Raw genomic sequence first — 16,224 nt, forward strand, 5'->3', positions numbered from 1 at the left:
CAGCATTGCATCTATTGCCTCCACATTCCAGCCGGCTCGCTCAAGTTTGAATGGGCAACCGGACCTTCTCTTCACCAAACCTTGCCTGAATCAGACCCCTTTGTTCCTTCCTTCTCACACTTAAGCTTTTTAACATTACGTTCTCGGATATAGGACAAAACTGGTGACAACTTTATGACTTTGATCTTTTGAGAGCCGAAGGCAAAGGAAAACAAAGTTCCAGCTGCTGATTCACAAGTAACGAATTGGAACTGTATTGCCATTAGGCCATCAATGGATATGGGTTTTGATCATACTCTGTGGAAACACAGCAGAAAGGTTTGGGTTGAAGGATTGGATGCGATGCACTCAGCTTTTGGGGAAAACATTGCACGTGGATGTCCATACTCAATCTGGGAGTTGGAATCAGTCAAAGAACGCTCCTTTTGTTTGAACAAACTCCGTCTGTTGGGTTAATATGACAAAGTAATCTCTGTTATGGCAGCTAGAGGTACTTTATGGTCACTTTGTCATCTGACACCCAGATTTGTGAGCCATTCACAGCCATTCACTTGTAAGGCTGTATGCTAGTGACGACCACAGATAGCATGACAATAAATAATGGACTTTTAGAATCCTTCTGACCTAGTTTAAGGAGAGGTGAATTGCCCATTGAAACAAGTTTGCAACCACGGTACATTCCTCATTCCATTCCTGCAACTTGGTCACAAAATGACTCTTCAGTATTTAAAAGTTATTTTACTACAATTTAAATTTTTGGGAGGAGAACTGTTGCATGGTATTTTAATGCATTATGTGAACTGAAGAATTGCCGCACCAGCTGATTGAACAATTTTGATTGATAATTTCAGACCAGAATCCAAACTTGCTACGTGATTTGATGCAATGTCATGGTAATAACTGGCTGAAAAATGTGGGGGAAAAACACATTAAATATTGTGCAGAATTTCCCTCTAGGTTTTAATAAAAATTCAGAGTATCAGTGTTATTGCCATTCTTTGCTGTAAAAAAAACCCAAAAACAAACCAATGTTTGGAACGTTTTCAACCACTGAGACTCACCCTCTGAGTAGGCTTGGGTGCTGGAGGCAATCCTGCTTAGGTGGGCTAATACATCCGCAAATTAGGATGCGCTTTGGCCATGTCACTCCCGGTACCCTGACCCCCTCGTCAGCCAGGGAGCAGCTCATACAGCTCCCAGGGATGTCCCCCTGCCCCGCGCAGAGGTCAGAATCTCTAGAAGCCTTTACAAAGTCAGGGCCTTACAAGGGCAGACCCTGCAGGGAGGGCTGTCAGCTTTTGTTTGCTTCAGCCGATTTGTTAAAGTTTCCAAATGAAATTTTTCTCGAGAAATATGGGTCACAGTAGTGAAGCTTTTAAGCATAAAGTAATAAACTAAAGAGTCAGATTGTGAAATATCTGCTTGTTATGTAACATCTAAAATTGCTAAAAAGAAAGGCAAGATGAGTCTTATAAAATGGATTCAGTAGTCATTGATACAGGAAGAATCCGTTCACTGTCCCCGGAATGGTGACCTTTATAGCCCATTGTGACAGACCAGCTGTACCCAGCAGGTCCCTGGAATTCACAGTCATCTTCTTCCAGTGTATCGCTGAGGCCTAAGTGGGGTTATTCCAGCATAAGCCAAACTATGGAAGTGAAGGTGATTTATCTAAAAGAAAGCTCTTGCAAGCCAGAAATCAAAAGTATATTTGATGATGGATGCAGATAGAAAAAGGCATGACTATTTCAAGTGTTAACCTCTCTTCAGTCTTTCTAGAATGAATCATGGTATAGATAATGTGTTCCTTTACTGCAGAAGCTTTTATATATACCTGGAAGTAAAACATACGTATCAAATAAATATCTGAAATGGTCTAAGAGACTTGTGCATACAGAGTCACTTAATAATAAAAAATAAAATTCTCCCTCCAGCACCTTGCATGAGGCGAACAGAAAAGTCATTGTTATAGAATCTGCTTGACTGAGATAAATAACCTGCTCTCATAACCAGAACTGAAGTGACAAAAGATACGTGCAGCCTTTAAACCATTACGAGAGTTCCTCTGCTCTGTGCCATATAAAGGGGTAAAGGTTATTGGCACTGGTGGCCAGGTTGTGGCTAGCAGAACTGTCCTTTATTACCAATTAGCACAAGTGACAAGTATATATGATGTGTGACTGACAGTGTGAGACAAATGCAGTTTAGTTCTCTTTCAGAAGGACTTAAAAATTGAAACTTAACGTGCACCTTGTTTTAGGATCTCCCTAACCCCATGCTGAAAAGCTATTTGCGTTCAAGTGAACTCGACTGAGCGACCTGCTGTTGGCTTTGTGCTGGTGAAGATGACTGTGGAGTAGCAGATAATCATGTCTTTATCCCTTTGCACAGCAATTACTTTTTTTTTTCTTTTTTCAATGAAGACCATGAAATAAAATGCATTTATCCCATTGCAGAATATCCTTGGGAGCTTGAATGTCAGCCCCCTCTGGCAGAGTTTCTAGGTGTAACTGAGTGCCAGTTCCGAGCACACTGTGTGTGCGTCTTCCCACGGGCAGCCTGGGCCTGGCACAGAGACCTGGTAAGAGGGAAAAGGATTGTGTTGCTACTTACGGTTGTTTTTTCCAGGCAGTGCAGCAGGTGGTGATGTTGGCTTTCAATTAAGGAGGTGCCTTTAGTCATATGCTGTTCATCCTCGGTGGATCCCTGCATAACCAGAAAAAGGAGGGGGGCGGGAAACAAAACCCAAACCAGGTGTAAAGCCATGAAACCAAAGAGAACTACCAGCATTAGCTTTCACAGGGATAAAGATAACAATTTCAGTGTTGCCAACTCTCAGGTTTTTCTCATGACTCTTACGAGGTTACCTCATTTTTTTCCCTAATGATTTGGCTTGTAGACTCAGGTGAAGAACTCAGCTTTGATTGAAAACCAGTGTGTTTCTAGCCATTTTGTAGCTGTGGAGGAAACCTGGGAAATACTGTCGACATATGATGTCAGGCCTTAGGTACCAGAAAGTAAAGAAAAAAGAACCTGTGCTGGTTTATTTTTCAAAAAACCCCAAACATTAAGACTTTTAAGCTTGGCATGACCTTTGAATGCCAACAGACGTACCCTGAATTCCAGTCTCTGTTAGGAGAGAAAACACAGGCTGTAGTGCGTTCGCTGCGCTGACAGCCTGCCTCTGCGCGACCTTCGGGGCTGCGCAGCGCGGGGCCTGTTGGAACTTGCACGTGTTATTGCCAAAGCCAGCCGAGTCGCGGCTGCACCCGGGTCACAACCTGTGCATCCAGGCTTCGTGTCTGGGGCTTTGTAATGCTGCTTCTAGAGACAGGGCTCCTGGATCTGTCTCCCCTCTTCGTGGACATCACCAGTTGTACCTGCAGTGCATTAGAAGGGGGCTGCTGTTGCTGTGCCTCAGTGAATATTGTTGTTGGTGGGGAGTTTATAGCAGGTCCTGAGGACTGGGGTTGGTGCAAACTGAAGATATGCAGCCCCTCCTGTGGCCAAGCCCTCTTTGAAAGGCAGGGAGAAGGGAGGAACAGAAGGAATTAACCTATTCAAGCATATGGCAAATGAAGAAGCATTGTCCAGCAGTGGCAAAGAGTTTGGGATCCCATGAAATGTGTCAGGAGAAGGAAGGTCCCATCTTCATTAGTTTCTTACAGATTGTGGCTTTCACTCAGTAGGATAGCTTACCGTGATTTATGTTTTAGTAACCCAGTGCCCAGGAGCTCTGCGCCCTGGACAGGAACCCTCTGTGCACCACTCAGCACAAAACCAGAACAAGACAAGCCCGTTCCAAAGACCTCGGAATGCAGATACTTGACTACAGCAACATCGGTACGATTAGGGACCAGCTTTCCCCTATTTCCCCTGTGTACTCAAACTGCTGAAATGTGGCTAACCAATTTGTAAGCTAATTCAGAGAGTAGGGTGTGCTTGGAGTCAAGCAGGCAGCCTGGGCCGTCTGGGAAGGGATTGGGTACAGCTGAGAGTATTTAGGTCAAAAACTATTAAAAGGAGTGGTCCCTCTGAGGGAGGCAAAGGAAGTGTTGGGGGATGAACTGGTTGTGACATGTCTGCTTAAGGACTCTGGGTTGGAAAGACTTATTGTGGCGCTTTTGCTGGTCTGTTCTGGGCTTCTACATCAGGTAGGTGTGCGTGTCGTGATTTGGGGAAGAGGCTGCTCAGGCTGCAGCGTTATTAGTGGTTAGGATAAGCTGCAGGTCTCAGACTGATCGCTGTGCTTTTTGTTAAGCTGAGGGGCTTGATCTGCTTGGAACAGCTGAAGTAGAAATGGATAAGAGGTTGGGAGCTTGAGTTCAGCATGCGCGTAATGTTTAGCTCATGTAGAAAGCTTGGCATCTAGCATTCATCAATGCCGTAGGCTAATTTAGTCAACTTGGGTGCGGGGGGAGAAATCCAGGACTCTGTTTTTTGCATTTCCAGGCTGTATCAGGGAATTAGATGCTTATGTTCCTCAGAATACAGCATGTCACTTATCCTATGATCAGATACACCTCAGAAATGGAAGGAAAAGAAGCAATCGTTGTTGTTTAGAGAGTTTCTGCGCTATTTGAGAGCCGGTATTACTTTTCTCATTTTCTCTGTTCTTGTGGTGGCAGATTTCAGATCTGGGTTGGTAAGGACACTCTCTTACTACTACTACTTAAGCTCCTGATCTTGAAATTCACCGTGATTTTGTGACACATTAATCTGTGTGTGTCTTTGATGACTAGCATTTTCAAAGACAATTACATACGTTAAAATAGCGATTAGGTGTTTGTAGAATGTTTCCCTGTGCTCCATAAGTAAGAGGTGCGTGGTGTCTTCTGTAATGCCCAAACGTGAAAGTCAAAAATTGATGTGTATGGCTTGAATATCTACTTAGACATGAAACAGCAGTGTCTCACTGCTCAAGAGAGAAAATGGGTGGGATGGGAGACATGGCAGAACGTCTTGGCAGAAGTGCCAAGACATTGTCTGTTGCTCTCAAGGGGGTCAAATTCAACTCTGCTTAAAGGATTGCTTGTAAATACACCCGTGTGTCCCAGTGATTCACTGCAAATGCCTGTTCTGGATGCCTTTCCCAGGATGGTTCTGTGATCCTTAAGTGAAGCAATAACTCTCTCTGATAGATGCCACGACATAGCTGAACTGGTACGTTAAAGGAAGCTGCCTTACTGTATACAGAATTAATAGATTCCTGTGGGAATGCATCTTAGGCAGGTTATGGATGTGTTTGTTGCTGTTGTTTTGGAAGATGGAACGTTCCCAGAAGTATTTTTAGAAGCGGCCTAAAAAAAAAAATCATTTCAGTTTTTCTTATTAACAATCCTCCTGGTGAGCTCCTGAGGTCCTGTTTGTACCCTGCTGAGATTACTGACTCTGCTGAAGTCTGTGTTGGAATGTTTCCTGTGGAGGTCCTCGCGAGCCCTAAAGTACACATGATGCTGCATTAAAACAGTGGAAAAAAGAGAGAAAGAGCACATACTGCAGACAGTATCTTTTTACAAGGATTTGCTTGAGAGGAGATCTAAATGGAATCTGAAATAGGTAGAGCTTCCAAACCTCTGGCAGAAGACCTAAGCCAATTGTTAAATTTTGGCAGCACAACTTAGTTTCTGCCTCTACCTCCCATCCTGAGGCTGGGCTTGCCGCTGATGGAGATGCATCCGGGGTGGCAGTGACCAGGAAGCGTAGCATCAGTGGCTATGGCTTGTACCTTATCTTCCTTTCACTTTTTCTTCAGTCAGCTCAGTGTTTTCAGAAACAAAGAGTATGCAGCCACCGAGAACATCATAGCATGCAAATTAAGAATGAGAACTGCAGAAACTGCTGCCCAAGGACGACGAAAGTGTCAACATCACAGAAATGCTTTGTATTTTGATAGTACTGTTGAGGGATGTATACCTATAGATATCGCATCAGTGGTACCTACATTGCTGCAGGCAAGCAAAATCTGTGTCTTCATTAGAAGAAACTGGCTGTAACGAAAGAGCTGGTGGTGGGGAGGAGAGGAGATGGTTTGCTTTTCGAGCTGGGATGCCAGTTTTGCCAGGATTTGATGCCAGCTACCATTCAGTTTGTTCTTGGAAGACATTCACTGAGCTGCTGGTTGCTTGGAGGGAGATTGAAACACACTGTAGTGTCAGTTTTGAAATCCCAAATACTTCCACTTTACCTCTTCTACTTAGTGCTTCAGCACGTAAAATGGGACACTGGTGAACTGAGATGAAGTGATTCGGTGATTGGACTGTCCCTTCCCATGGGAACGGCTGTAATGCTTGTCTGTGGCTAAGCAGATTCTGCTTGTGAAAAGGCACAAGGCCTCGAAACTTACTGTTCCTAGGATATACACCTCCTAGCATTTTAGCTAAAAGGGAATTTCAGCTAGCTGTACAAGGAGATTAACGCTAAGAGGATATGTAGGCTGCTGCCATGGGAAGAAGCTCACCATCCCTTGAGCACTTCTGACATAAAGCCCACTAAAAATCTCTCTAAATGAGAAGAAAATGGTCTAGTACTTTGTCTAGATGGCAAATGCAAAATGCCACAAATCCCCGTTTCTGAAGCGAGAGTCTGTATTCTCGTTAGGAGCAGAACTCCTTCCTGCTGCTGTCTTGGATAAATCCTCTTCGCTTTTTCTTTACTTTGATAGAAGGCTACAGGCTGAAGACATGCTGTTCCCTTGAAAGATGGTGTCAGTGTATTCATTCTGGTGCTAACGAAAGGACGTTTGGCACGTGTTCCGGAATCTCGAACAGTCCTTATTTCCCAGTTTATTAGTTTGACTGCAGAGCCACAGCCAGGAGACGCTCTGGGGCAGTTGTTTTCTTTGGGTAACCCCTCAAGGTGTCAGACCGCAGGGCAATCTCTGGGCACTTGTAAAACAATTGTACATTGATCACGGTGCTGTGTGCTTGCTAATGATGAAAGTGATAACATCTAGTGATGGCCATGTAGTAATTGCGGTTGGAATTACTGCTGGGTAACAAACCAGCCCTGTGGCAATCTGTCTGTGTGAAGTCCATTACAGTTAGCATGAGTCCTGGGCAAGGTATCAAAAGGGGATGTGTACCTGACCCATGAAGCAGTTTGATACTAATTTGACCGACAGATATGCACAGTATGGAGGTAATATTTTGGCCCCTAATATAGCAACTACAGAAGTCATATTCCTTCCTATTTTTACAGCTTAAAAAATTTGGCTGGCTAGACTATGCTGTCATTCAATTTTGTACTCTCAAGAATAGTTTGTTCTCCTGCCGTAAAACGACAGGACATAAAATCTTGCCTTGTGGAATTAAAACTGTCATGTATGCCTTTACAACAAAGGATGCTCTGCGGTTTGGTAATTAATTAATGCCACTACCTGTGGGTGGAGAGACATGTCTTGGCTCTTGATTCAGGTATGAGGCTAGTCCTTGGGTAGTCAAAGATCATTTCCTGGTGGCCGTGCGGATGCCAGGCACAGCTTTGGCAAGCCCTTGTTTTAGTAAATTATGCTCCCATATGTCACAGGTGGATGGTAATTTTTACTTCTCTGTACCCTTTGCCTTTGATTATTTCAACAGGAGGTTCCTTATGGTGGGGATATTTTCTTGCAGAGTAGTATTACAAATGGAAACAATATTCAGTGCTTTTCAGATTAGGATTTGTGGACCTTAGTGGGCTATGTGGGAGTCACGTTAGCATTTAGAGCTATAAGCCCACCAGAAAGCAAGTTGTACCCAGAAAAGCTTGGGAATACCTGCTCTAGGTGCTACTATATATCAAAATTTAATTATTAATGGGTAAAAGAAATCCTCTAGAACCCTTTTAGAAATGTTTTTGTTTTCCTTCCTGTGTCTACAGTAGCTTTGTAGCCAACAAAATCACCCTTCTTCCACTCGTTTTTAGGCAAATGCCAGGAAATAAACCCATTCAGCCAAATATTTCTCTCAACCTCTTGCTTTTTGGACTTAAGCACTGGTGCGTCAGCTGCTCTTCCGTACGTGGTCTTGGCAGGGAGTTTTAGTTGACAAGAGAAGTGAGGAGATTCTTGTTGGGATGACAGGCTGGAAGATCAAGTGCAAACTGAGTGTCCCTGCTAAGCTCTTCTGGCATTTTTAAAGACTAGAAATCTAAAGCTCAAAAGGAAGGTTTAAATTTGTATTCAAATTTTTGCATGTTCCCGGGTAATGAAATATCAGAATCTCAGCTGAGCTGGCATCCCTGTCCCGAGCCTTTCCTTTGTGGGGATAAGGCTCTGGACTAGGTGCGACCAGTCCTCTTGGTCTCTCATATTCTTTATAAAGAAACTGTTCTTGAACTGCTCAACAGCAACATATGGTTCAGGAAACAGATTTTCTGAGTGTTGCTGCCATTCGCAGAGCAGGAGACAACATTAGATGTGTAGTCAGAAAGATCAAACTTGTTTTGGAGGGGAGAACAGAAACTGATCTGGGCATCCCACCTTCCGAATCTGTGCTTCATGTGGAGTGCTTTTGTACAGCCAGTTTAAAAACTACTGCAGTTGTAAAGGGGCAGATTCCTCTATCTCGGTCTGCACTGAGTAGCATCCTACGTGCAAAATAAGGTGCTGCGCAATTTCCCTCTGTGTGCCGTTCCCACTGAACTTGGGTAGGAGTGGGCTCGGGCCCTCGTGAGCAGCTTTCACCATGAGCAGAGAAGGTTTTTGGCTTTGATTTTACAAAAGCAAGGATGCGTGCCAGGGAAAATAGCAGACATTTGAAGGATTATGCCCCAAGTAAGGATGCACGAAGAAGTGCTAGGCCGCTCGGGTGGCACAATTAAGGATTCTTCATCTCGCTCTTTGCTCCCCATGTGCATGAAAGGCTGATTTATTTGAAATGAAACCCATGAAATGTGCTAATACCTGCTCTGGTGTTGATCAGGCTTAATGTAATAACCTCCTCTCATTTTCACTGATTCTGCTGAGCAATCTGACGCACTTAAAACTTTTCTTCTCATGAATAGCTAGTATTAGCCTCCAGAGGCCTTTCTGTTAAAAATAAACCCACCACCAAACTGCCTGAAACAGGAGCCAGGGAATATTTTCTCGTCCTGTTGGGCATGATTAGATAGAATCATAGAACTGCTTAGGTTGGAAAAGACCTTTAAGGTCATCGAGACCAACTGTTAACCCAGCGCTGCCAAGTCACCACTAAACCATGTCCCTCAGCACCACGTCGACATGTTTTTTAAATACCTCCTGGTAGTCTATGTTAGAGGGAGACTCTTGAAAATAAGTAACTGCATGTTGAAAGCGGGTGGATGTTTATAGTATAGGCAGACCCTGGTGGTATACATCAGTACAGCTCCAACAGCTCCATCACCCGGAGAGCTTTAAGGGAACTGTGAACCTGGTCATTGCTGGAAGCCCAGATCCTTTCACTGCTCAAGGAGGAGCCTGAGGAAGCTTTTTCCTCCTATCCAGTCTTGCAGCTGGATTCCAGCTGTCCCTCCCCATGGTACATACAGTACACGAGAGGGCAATTATAGTATAATGCCATTCCGGGGGTGAGGCTGCCATGCTGGATAATGAGCAATTAGGTGGCAATGGGGAGAGAAAGGGAGGGAGCCCAGGGAGAGGAGCGAGAATAGGGAGCTTCTCAAACCCTGTGGAAGGGGATATTGTCTCTGTGCTCACCGTCAGCTCGAGGGCTTCGTTCAGGAGGCCGTTGCGCTTGCTGTGAAGGTAAGCGTTGGAGCTGCCTGTTTTGGCCACTCGAATCCTTGCAAGCCGGGCTTTCTGTGAAGGCAAACAAGCTGAAGTTAGAGCATGGCACGCTGAGGGATCGGTCCTGTGCTGGCAATACCGGGAGGAAGGGAATTTCAGGTTCTTGCTCTACCTGAAAAAGCCTGGGGGTGAAATACAAGGGATGCGCAGGCAGGACAAGGTGCTGCTGGGGACAGCTGGCACAGGTCTGTCCCCAGGAGTAGATGAGTACGTATGTCTGAAGCACATCATCTGCCACAGAGTGTTAACAGCCTTTCCAGAGATCAGAAATGGGGTATTGCAGGTTTGTTTATCCTTTCAAAAGTTAATGGTAATTTTTTTGTGGTGAGGTGCACAGCAAGTAGAGACACTTGTCTTGGACGTACTCCTGGCATAGGATGAGTGTACGTGACCCAGCAGCGTGCACGTGCTGCACACACACGCTGCTTTCGTGGCTCACCTTCTCTCTAACGTGCTTGGTTGTTTAATCCTCTCTCTCTTTCAGCTCTGACATCTGTGTTGTCACTTGCTCTGCTTGTACTGCAGCTCGCACACTGACACCTGACCCTCGGGGACAGCAGGCTGGCCTCTGCAGTGGCAGTGCTAGGTCATTAACGTCCGTATCTGATAATACAAGACTGAGCAAAAATATGCATCTCTTGACAAACTGACAGAAGTCACTCTACAACAACACAGACACTCAACTCTTCTCACTTCTATTTATCCCGGACCTTCTTGACCTCCAGGGGGACCAGGTAGATGATAAAAAGTCGTCCAGAATAAAGTGAACAAGAAAAACTCATCAGGCGCTCTTCCTTTTTGATCCCACTGGTTTTAGCATCTCAGTTTTTCCTTTCAATTGTTGCCTGTTTCTCTGTCAAGCGCTGATTTGCCTTTTTCTTTTCTACTGTTAATTTATGACTCAAACACCATTAAAAGTAAATACGTGCAATAGCTGTGGCTATTAAAAAATAATTACATTGTGCTGTAGTTTAAAATGCTGCATAATCTTTTAAATAACATGGAACTCGTGATTTTCCTTTCTAATTAGAGGTGCTAATGGGTATACGCTGTAGGAAGAGTAAAGCCAAGAGGCAAATATCTGCAGTGGGTCCAGAGAGTGTAATAATTCCAGGAGCTCTATTAATGTACATGCGTGAGTGACTCTGGCCCTCCATATTTGAAGGATTTGTTTAACCTTAGGAGCCTCTGCTTAAGCAGACAATTTCTCAGGGAAAGACACGTACAGGATAGTAGTTTGCAGCTTTAATTGGGTGACACAGACTATGACCAGTCTGAAAAATAGGTCTTCTTTTGACGCCCCAAAATGGGGACATCCAAAATTGACTTTCTTTTCTATACTTCACCTAGATTTCAGTGTCCCATTTTAACATTAACACTCCAGGTCAGTATATGAGAGCGAAATCTCTGATGGAAGCTACTCTGTACTGGGGCCAGGGTATCTGACGACTTGCTGGTCGCCCTGTGAAAGGGACGCCAGTTGTGTTTGCAGGATGTAGACTGAAGGTGCTGCAGGAAAATGAAACGGGATCTTCAGTTTGTCTGAAGGCTTTCCCAAACTGCTGTGTTGCTCTGGGCCCTGAATGAGACTCTCCTGAGACTGTCATCCGGAACAAAACCCGCAGAGACCACTACTATCGAATATGATTTAGGGGGAGAGAGCAGGGGATAAGGGATGGAAGGATATTCCATCTCCCAGTTACGTGGCATTGTCTCTCTGTTCCTGTTAATTACATTTACATTAAATTATTTCTTCTATTTGCAAGTATATGCCTTTAAGTCTCTGTTCTTTACTTTTTGCAACAATCTTATCTCTTCTGTAATCAGGACTGGATATTGGATCATGGGATGGTCCTTACAGGGAGGCTCCCACTTCTTTTGGTGCTTGACAAAATAGCGGCTCCTTTGCTGAAGGAATTACCAGAGTCCCCCAGCTTACTCACCTCACCTATAGCGGAAAGGTTGCATCCTCATCTTCAGTTCAGTCAGTTGTTAAAGTGGATTTGGTCTTAGGCTCTTGTAATGAACATTACTCCCTCTGCCTCCAGGGTAGCAGGGGATCAAATATTAATAGCTGTACTCCACGTGGACTGAAGATGGTTCATTTCTGAGGCCTGTTCTCTTTTCTTCTTTGAAACAGGGCCACTAGCTATCTAAATAATTAAGCCCTATAGCTTTTGTAGTTTAGAACAGACATCGTTATTTTAAAAAATGTCAGTGGGGCAGGACAGAAGTTAATCCTATTTTCCTTACACAAAAGATCGTCTGGGATAGTCACATCGCCTAACTTCGTGCCCCCATCATGATTAAATTTGGTTGATATCTTGATTAACTCAGCTAGAGAAGTTAATTAAAATTGGTGCCTAAAATTGGTTTGGCCCTCCAGACAGTTTCCTGCATTGGACTAGAAACACCTCTAACGCCATAGTTCATGGTTTTTATGTGGAAGTCTGGGTGTAATGTGCATTAGTTGGAAAGCATAGCTATCACGTGAGACAAGCTTTCCGTGACATGTAGGTACGTGCCATATGTTTACGCGGGATGCAGCATTTCGATCGTGCCCAACAGTAACAAAGGGCTGGAGTGCAGCAGAGCGCTCTGCCCGCACCGCAGCGGTGGGGGGGACACTGGCTTATGTGACTGAACAAAGTGCATTGAGGACTTGAAGGGCACCTGGCAGCAGTGCAGGACTCGAGTTAGAGCGTGGAAGCAGATAAAACCTGGCTGTTCCGGAGGAGTTTTGTGCTATCTGTTAGAATGCATCAGCCTGGACTTGGCCAGCTGGCGGAGGTGCTTCGGCAGGTGAGGAGTAAATTACAGAGGCAAAAGCCTTGCACTTCAGGCACCCCACGCAAGCTTTGAAGCTGCAGTATTTTGCAGGGAACCGTACTACGTACTGTCACATATTTTGCTGTCGGAAACCTAAAGAATTATGCTGATGGGGTCTTCCAAATTCAGCCAGTTTTTAACATGTATGGGTATGCTTTTGTCATCCCTGCCCTGCAGAGCTCAGGGCTTCTGGTCTGTAGGACAGAAGACGGACGTGTGGAGGACCATGTTTTTCTGGGCATCTGCTGCAAATGCCTTTTGAGGGGTGTGGCGGGTAGCTGTCTTCTGCATCTCATCCCACAAACGTGACAGACTAAAGGTCATCAGGGCCAGGCCTGAGATCACTGTTACTGAATATAACCCCTGTGCAGAGAGTCTAAAAAAGGAAAAGAAAACGGCACACTGTGTCTGCATGTAGAGTGGTAAGAGGAGTTGCTAGGAAACCACAGGATCTCAAAATGCATATGACCTAATCTGGAAGATAATTTATATGATGAAAATAATAATACTAATGACAGCCACTTACAGGTTAGAATGATTAATTTGGTTATCTTGGAGCCCACGTGTTCCTGAGAGTAAGATGGAAGGCAGGTCTCAATAACTTCTGGTTCCTTACTGCTTTTTAAGGAACTGGAATAAGCAGGAAGGCCAGCGAAGCCCTGTACGTGTGGAGTGCTGAGGTATGGTGGTGAGGATGATGTAAGTGGCTGTCAGCATCCTGGGTATCTACATTTCCCAGGGGGACTGAAAACGAAGAAAGAATAGCTTGTCTTCATATTTTAGCTGCTTTGGAGAACTGCAAGGAGCAGGAGTTGCTGGCTAGGAAAAATGCTTACCAGATGGCAGGCCCAGGAAACAGCTAATTATTATTTATTGATGATTTTCGTCTAGTTCTTATGGAGATAATGTTCACTCTTGATTTATGTGGTATAATAAACTATTAAGTTACAACCTATGACGTAACTTCATATTTGCCAGACATCTTAAGCTTTCCAGATCTTCTGCACTTGAGCAAGGAGATGGCTGGCGTACACGTATGTCAGGTACTACATGTACGGGTCCCGTGTCCGCTCCTGCCCACTCTTAGACCGGAGCTGTTATTAGCAGCATCCTTCAGAGAATGGTTGAGGCTGGAAGGGACTCCAGAGGTCTTCTGGTCCAACCCCCCAGCTCGAGCAGGGCAGCCTAGCCTAGGACTACGTCCAGGTGGCTTTTGAATACCTCCAATGATGGGAACCCCACAACCTCCCTGGGCAACCTGTGCTGGTGCTCAGTTGTCCTCACACTGAAAAAGTGTTCCCTGGTGTTCAGGGACGTGGAGCCTCCTGTGTTTCAGTCTCTGCCCGTCGCCTCTGGTCCTGTCACTGGGCGCCACTGAAAAGAGCCTGTCTCCATCCCCTTTGCACCCTCCGTCCACTGATATTTATGTACACTATTAAGATGCCTCTGAGCCCTCTCTTTTGGCTAAACAGTCCATGCTTTCTCAGCCTCTCCTCGTAGGAGAGATACTCCAATCCATATCCTATCTAACTTCATCTGCTGAAACCACACAAAGCACTCCTGGCGGAAAATGCAGCTACACGAGATAATTAACAGTGCTTCCCATTTTTTTCCCTAAACAATTAGTAGTTTGAATGTGAGTAGATCTATTGCCGACTGCTGTGGTGAGTCCAATGGTGCGGCAGGTGTACACCACTGGTCTTTTAAGGCTGAAATTAAGCTCTTCTCAGAAGTAATCAACAGAATATTTTGATCCAATTTTTACTTCCAAGGTGAAATATCACAGCCATTCAGTAAGTGCTTGATTTTCTTGTGTTTTTTTTGTATCTGTTGCTAATTTGGGTCTGGACTTAAATTCTAGATGGAAAGAACATGGTTGACTTTAGGCTATGGAAAAGATAACAAGCAGATTGTACATTTAAACAGGATTTTCTGCAGACTTAACAGGGCTTAGAGTATGGGATGACAAAAAAGTATTTTCTTGTAGTTATGTTCTCACCTTCCTAACATGATCTCGCCTGTGGTACCTTTGGCTAATTTTAGCATAAAATTCAGAAAGAAATCAGGAAGGCTTCAATTCGTACTGCTGAGTGGGAACTCGGTGCACATATGTAACTTGGAAAGGGAATGGATGTAACCTTCATCTGGTGGAAAACAGCTTCGCTCCCCGGCCTATTGTGGTAGTTTTTCCTTGCCAAGCAGAAAATGGAAAATTCTTCGTCTTTAAAAAGCATTCAAAAATAGTAGTGGACAAGAAATTAAATGAATCTACTGTCTGTGGAGTGCTTTCCTCAATATAATCAGGCAACGCTGATCATCTGTCCTACTTATGGCTCTGGGAAGCTGATGTGCCATCTTTAACAAAGCCTGGAAACAGGCTGGACTGCCAAATTAGGACTCGGGGTTATTACATGCGTTTGAATGCTGAGTGAAATAATGGCTGTTTAAAAAGCAAATGGCCCATATAATAAGTACTAGTTGTTATTCTGCTAGCCACGGTTCCATCTGGCTATTGTAATAGGCAGGCAGCGGAGTTACAGCAGTGTTAGAGTTAGTTTCTGCAGATCATCTTTCTGTCGTTTTTAACCTTTTTTTCCTAAGAAGCAAAGTCTGCGCATCCGGACTTTCCTTCCTCTCAAATCTTTACATTAAAGAGCTTTTGAGCCAAGTTTAAATATTCTGTCATTTTTGCTTTGGGGGAGATGTTGTAGAGCTGCATATGGAAATTAGATAGTGTAGAACTCATTATATTCCTATATAATTTGATAGAACCACTTACAGACAGACCTTGATCTTATTTTGGGCCTCTTCATTACTTTCCAGAGATGAAAGATTCCCCTCCCCTCCTCTGTGCCTCTCCTTTTAATCCTACCTTACCCTTGGCACCATTAAAGCAACAGAACATCATTTCAAATGCACTATATCGTTTAATCTTTTCCAACACTGAAGAACATGATGTTCGATCTATTTATAGAACAATGCACAGAATATGGAGTTTAATGGATCTCGGCTTCTCCACTAGTCACAGATATCCTGGCTGATTAAACACAGAACTTTGAAAAAAAAGTGTTGTAATATGCAAAACTTGTGGAGAGAAATGCAGGGCGGTCAGGAAGCCCCTGGGGCACTGGGACTGGTCCTCTCCTATTGCAAACTTCCCTTTGTACGTTTTCCTCTTGAACTTAAGCTCTGGCTTAAACTTAGTGAAGCTCTTGCTCCTACTGGGCATTTATTTTAGAACTCCATTCTTCCATTTGGAAGATTTCTCCTGATTTCCAAACTGCATGTATTTGTTGCCAGTTTTACTCAGTTGCCATTGTATTGATGTCTTCTTTTTACATAGACAGTTCCCTTTCTGGTGTTTGCGGTGTTCTACAGGGAAGAACAGAATCAACTTCACTTTTTATAGAGTCTGACAACTCTCACGTTATTCCTTTGCTTAACATTTAAGTAGTAAGCCTTTTTGGAGGCCATTTGGTATTTTTATCCTCTGTAGATGCCCTGCTTATTTCTAGTACCTTTTTGTAGTTATCCGTCTATCCATCCACCCAGTAAGGGTTACAGTCAGACCTTGATCTCTGTAAGAACTGACCCTGCGGACAGTTTTTGCTTGATTGCAGTATGTTATACACAGTTACTGCATCTTG

General features: G+C 44.1%; 1 protein-coding gene and 1 long non-coding RNA gene across 7 annotated transcripts in view; one reads left to right on the forward strand and one right to left on the reverse strand.

The window, feature by feature from the left end:
- KCND3 (potassium voltage-gated channel subfamily D member 3) overlaps window positions 1-16,224 on the reverse strand; it is a 121,420-nt gene that overhangs the window by 4,255 nt on the left and 100,941 nt on the right. For all 5 annotated transcript variants that reach the window (XM_074563947.1, XM_074563952.1, XM_074563949.1 and 2 more), the window contains exons 4-5: window positions 9,659-9,760; window positions 2,614-2,706 (exon numbers count right to left, since the gene is read on the reverse strand). In XM_074563947.1, coding sequence (XP_074420048.1) covers window positions 2,614-2,706; window positions 9,659-9,760 — 195 coding nt within the window. The remainder of the gene's footprint in view (window positions 1-2,613; window positions 2,707-9,658; window positions 9,761-16,224) is intronic.
- The window catches only part of LOC141733511 (uncharacterized), a 101,612-nt gene continuing 89,437 nt past the window's right edge, over window positions 4,050-16,224 (forward strand). For both annotated transcript variants that reach the window (XR_012584321.1, XR_012584322.1), the window contains exon 1: window positions 4,050-4,154. This is a non-coding gene — a long non-coding RNA (uncharacterized LOC141733511). The remainder of the gene's footprint in view (window positions 4,155-16,224) is intronic.

Source organism: Larus michahellis, chromosome 21 (genome assembly GCF_964199755.1).
Source record: "Larus michahellis chromosome 21, bLarMic1.1, whole genome shotgun sequence".
NCBI classification, from domain to species: Eukaryota; Metazoa; Chordata; class Aves; order Charadriiformes; family Laridae; genus Larus; species Larus michahellis.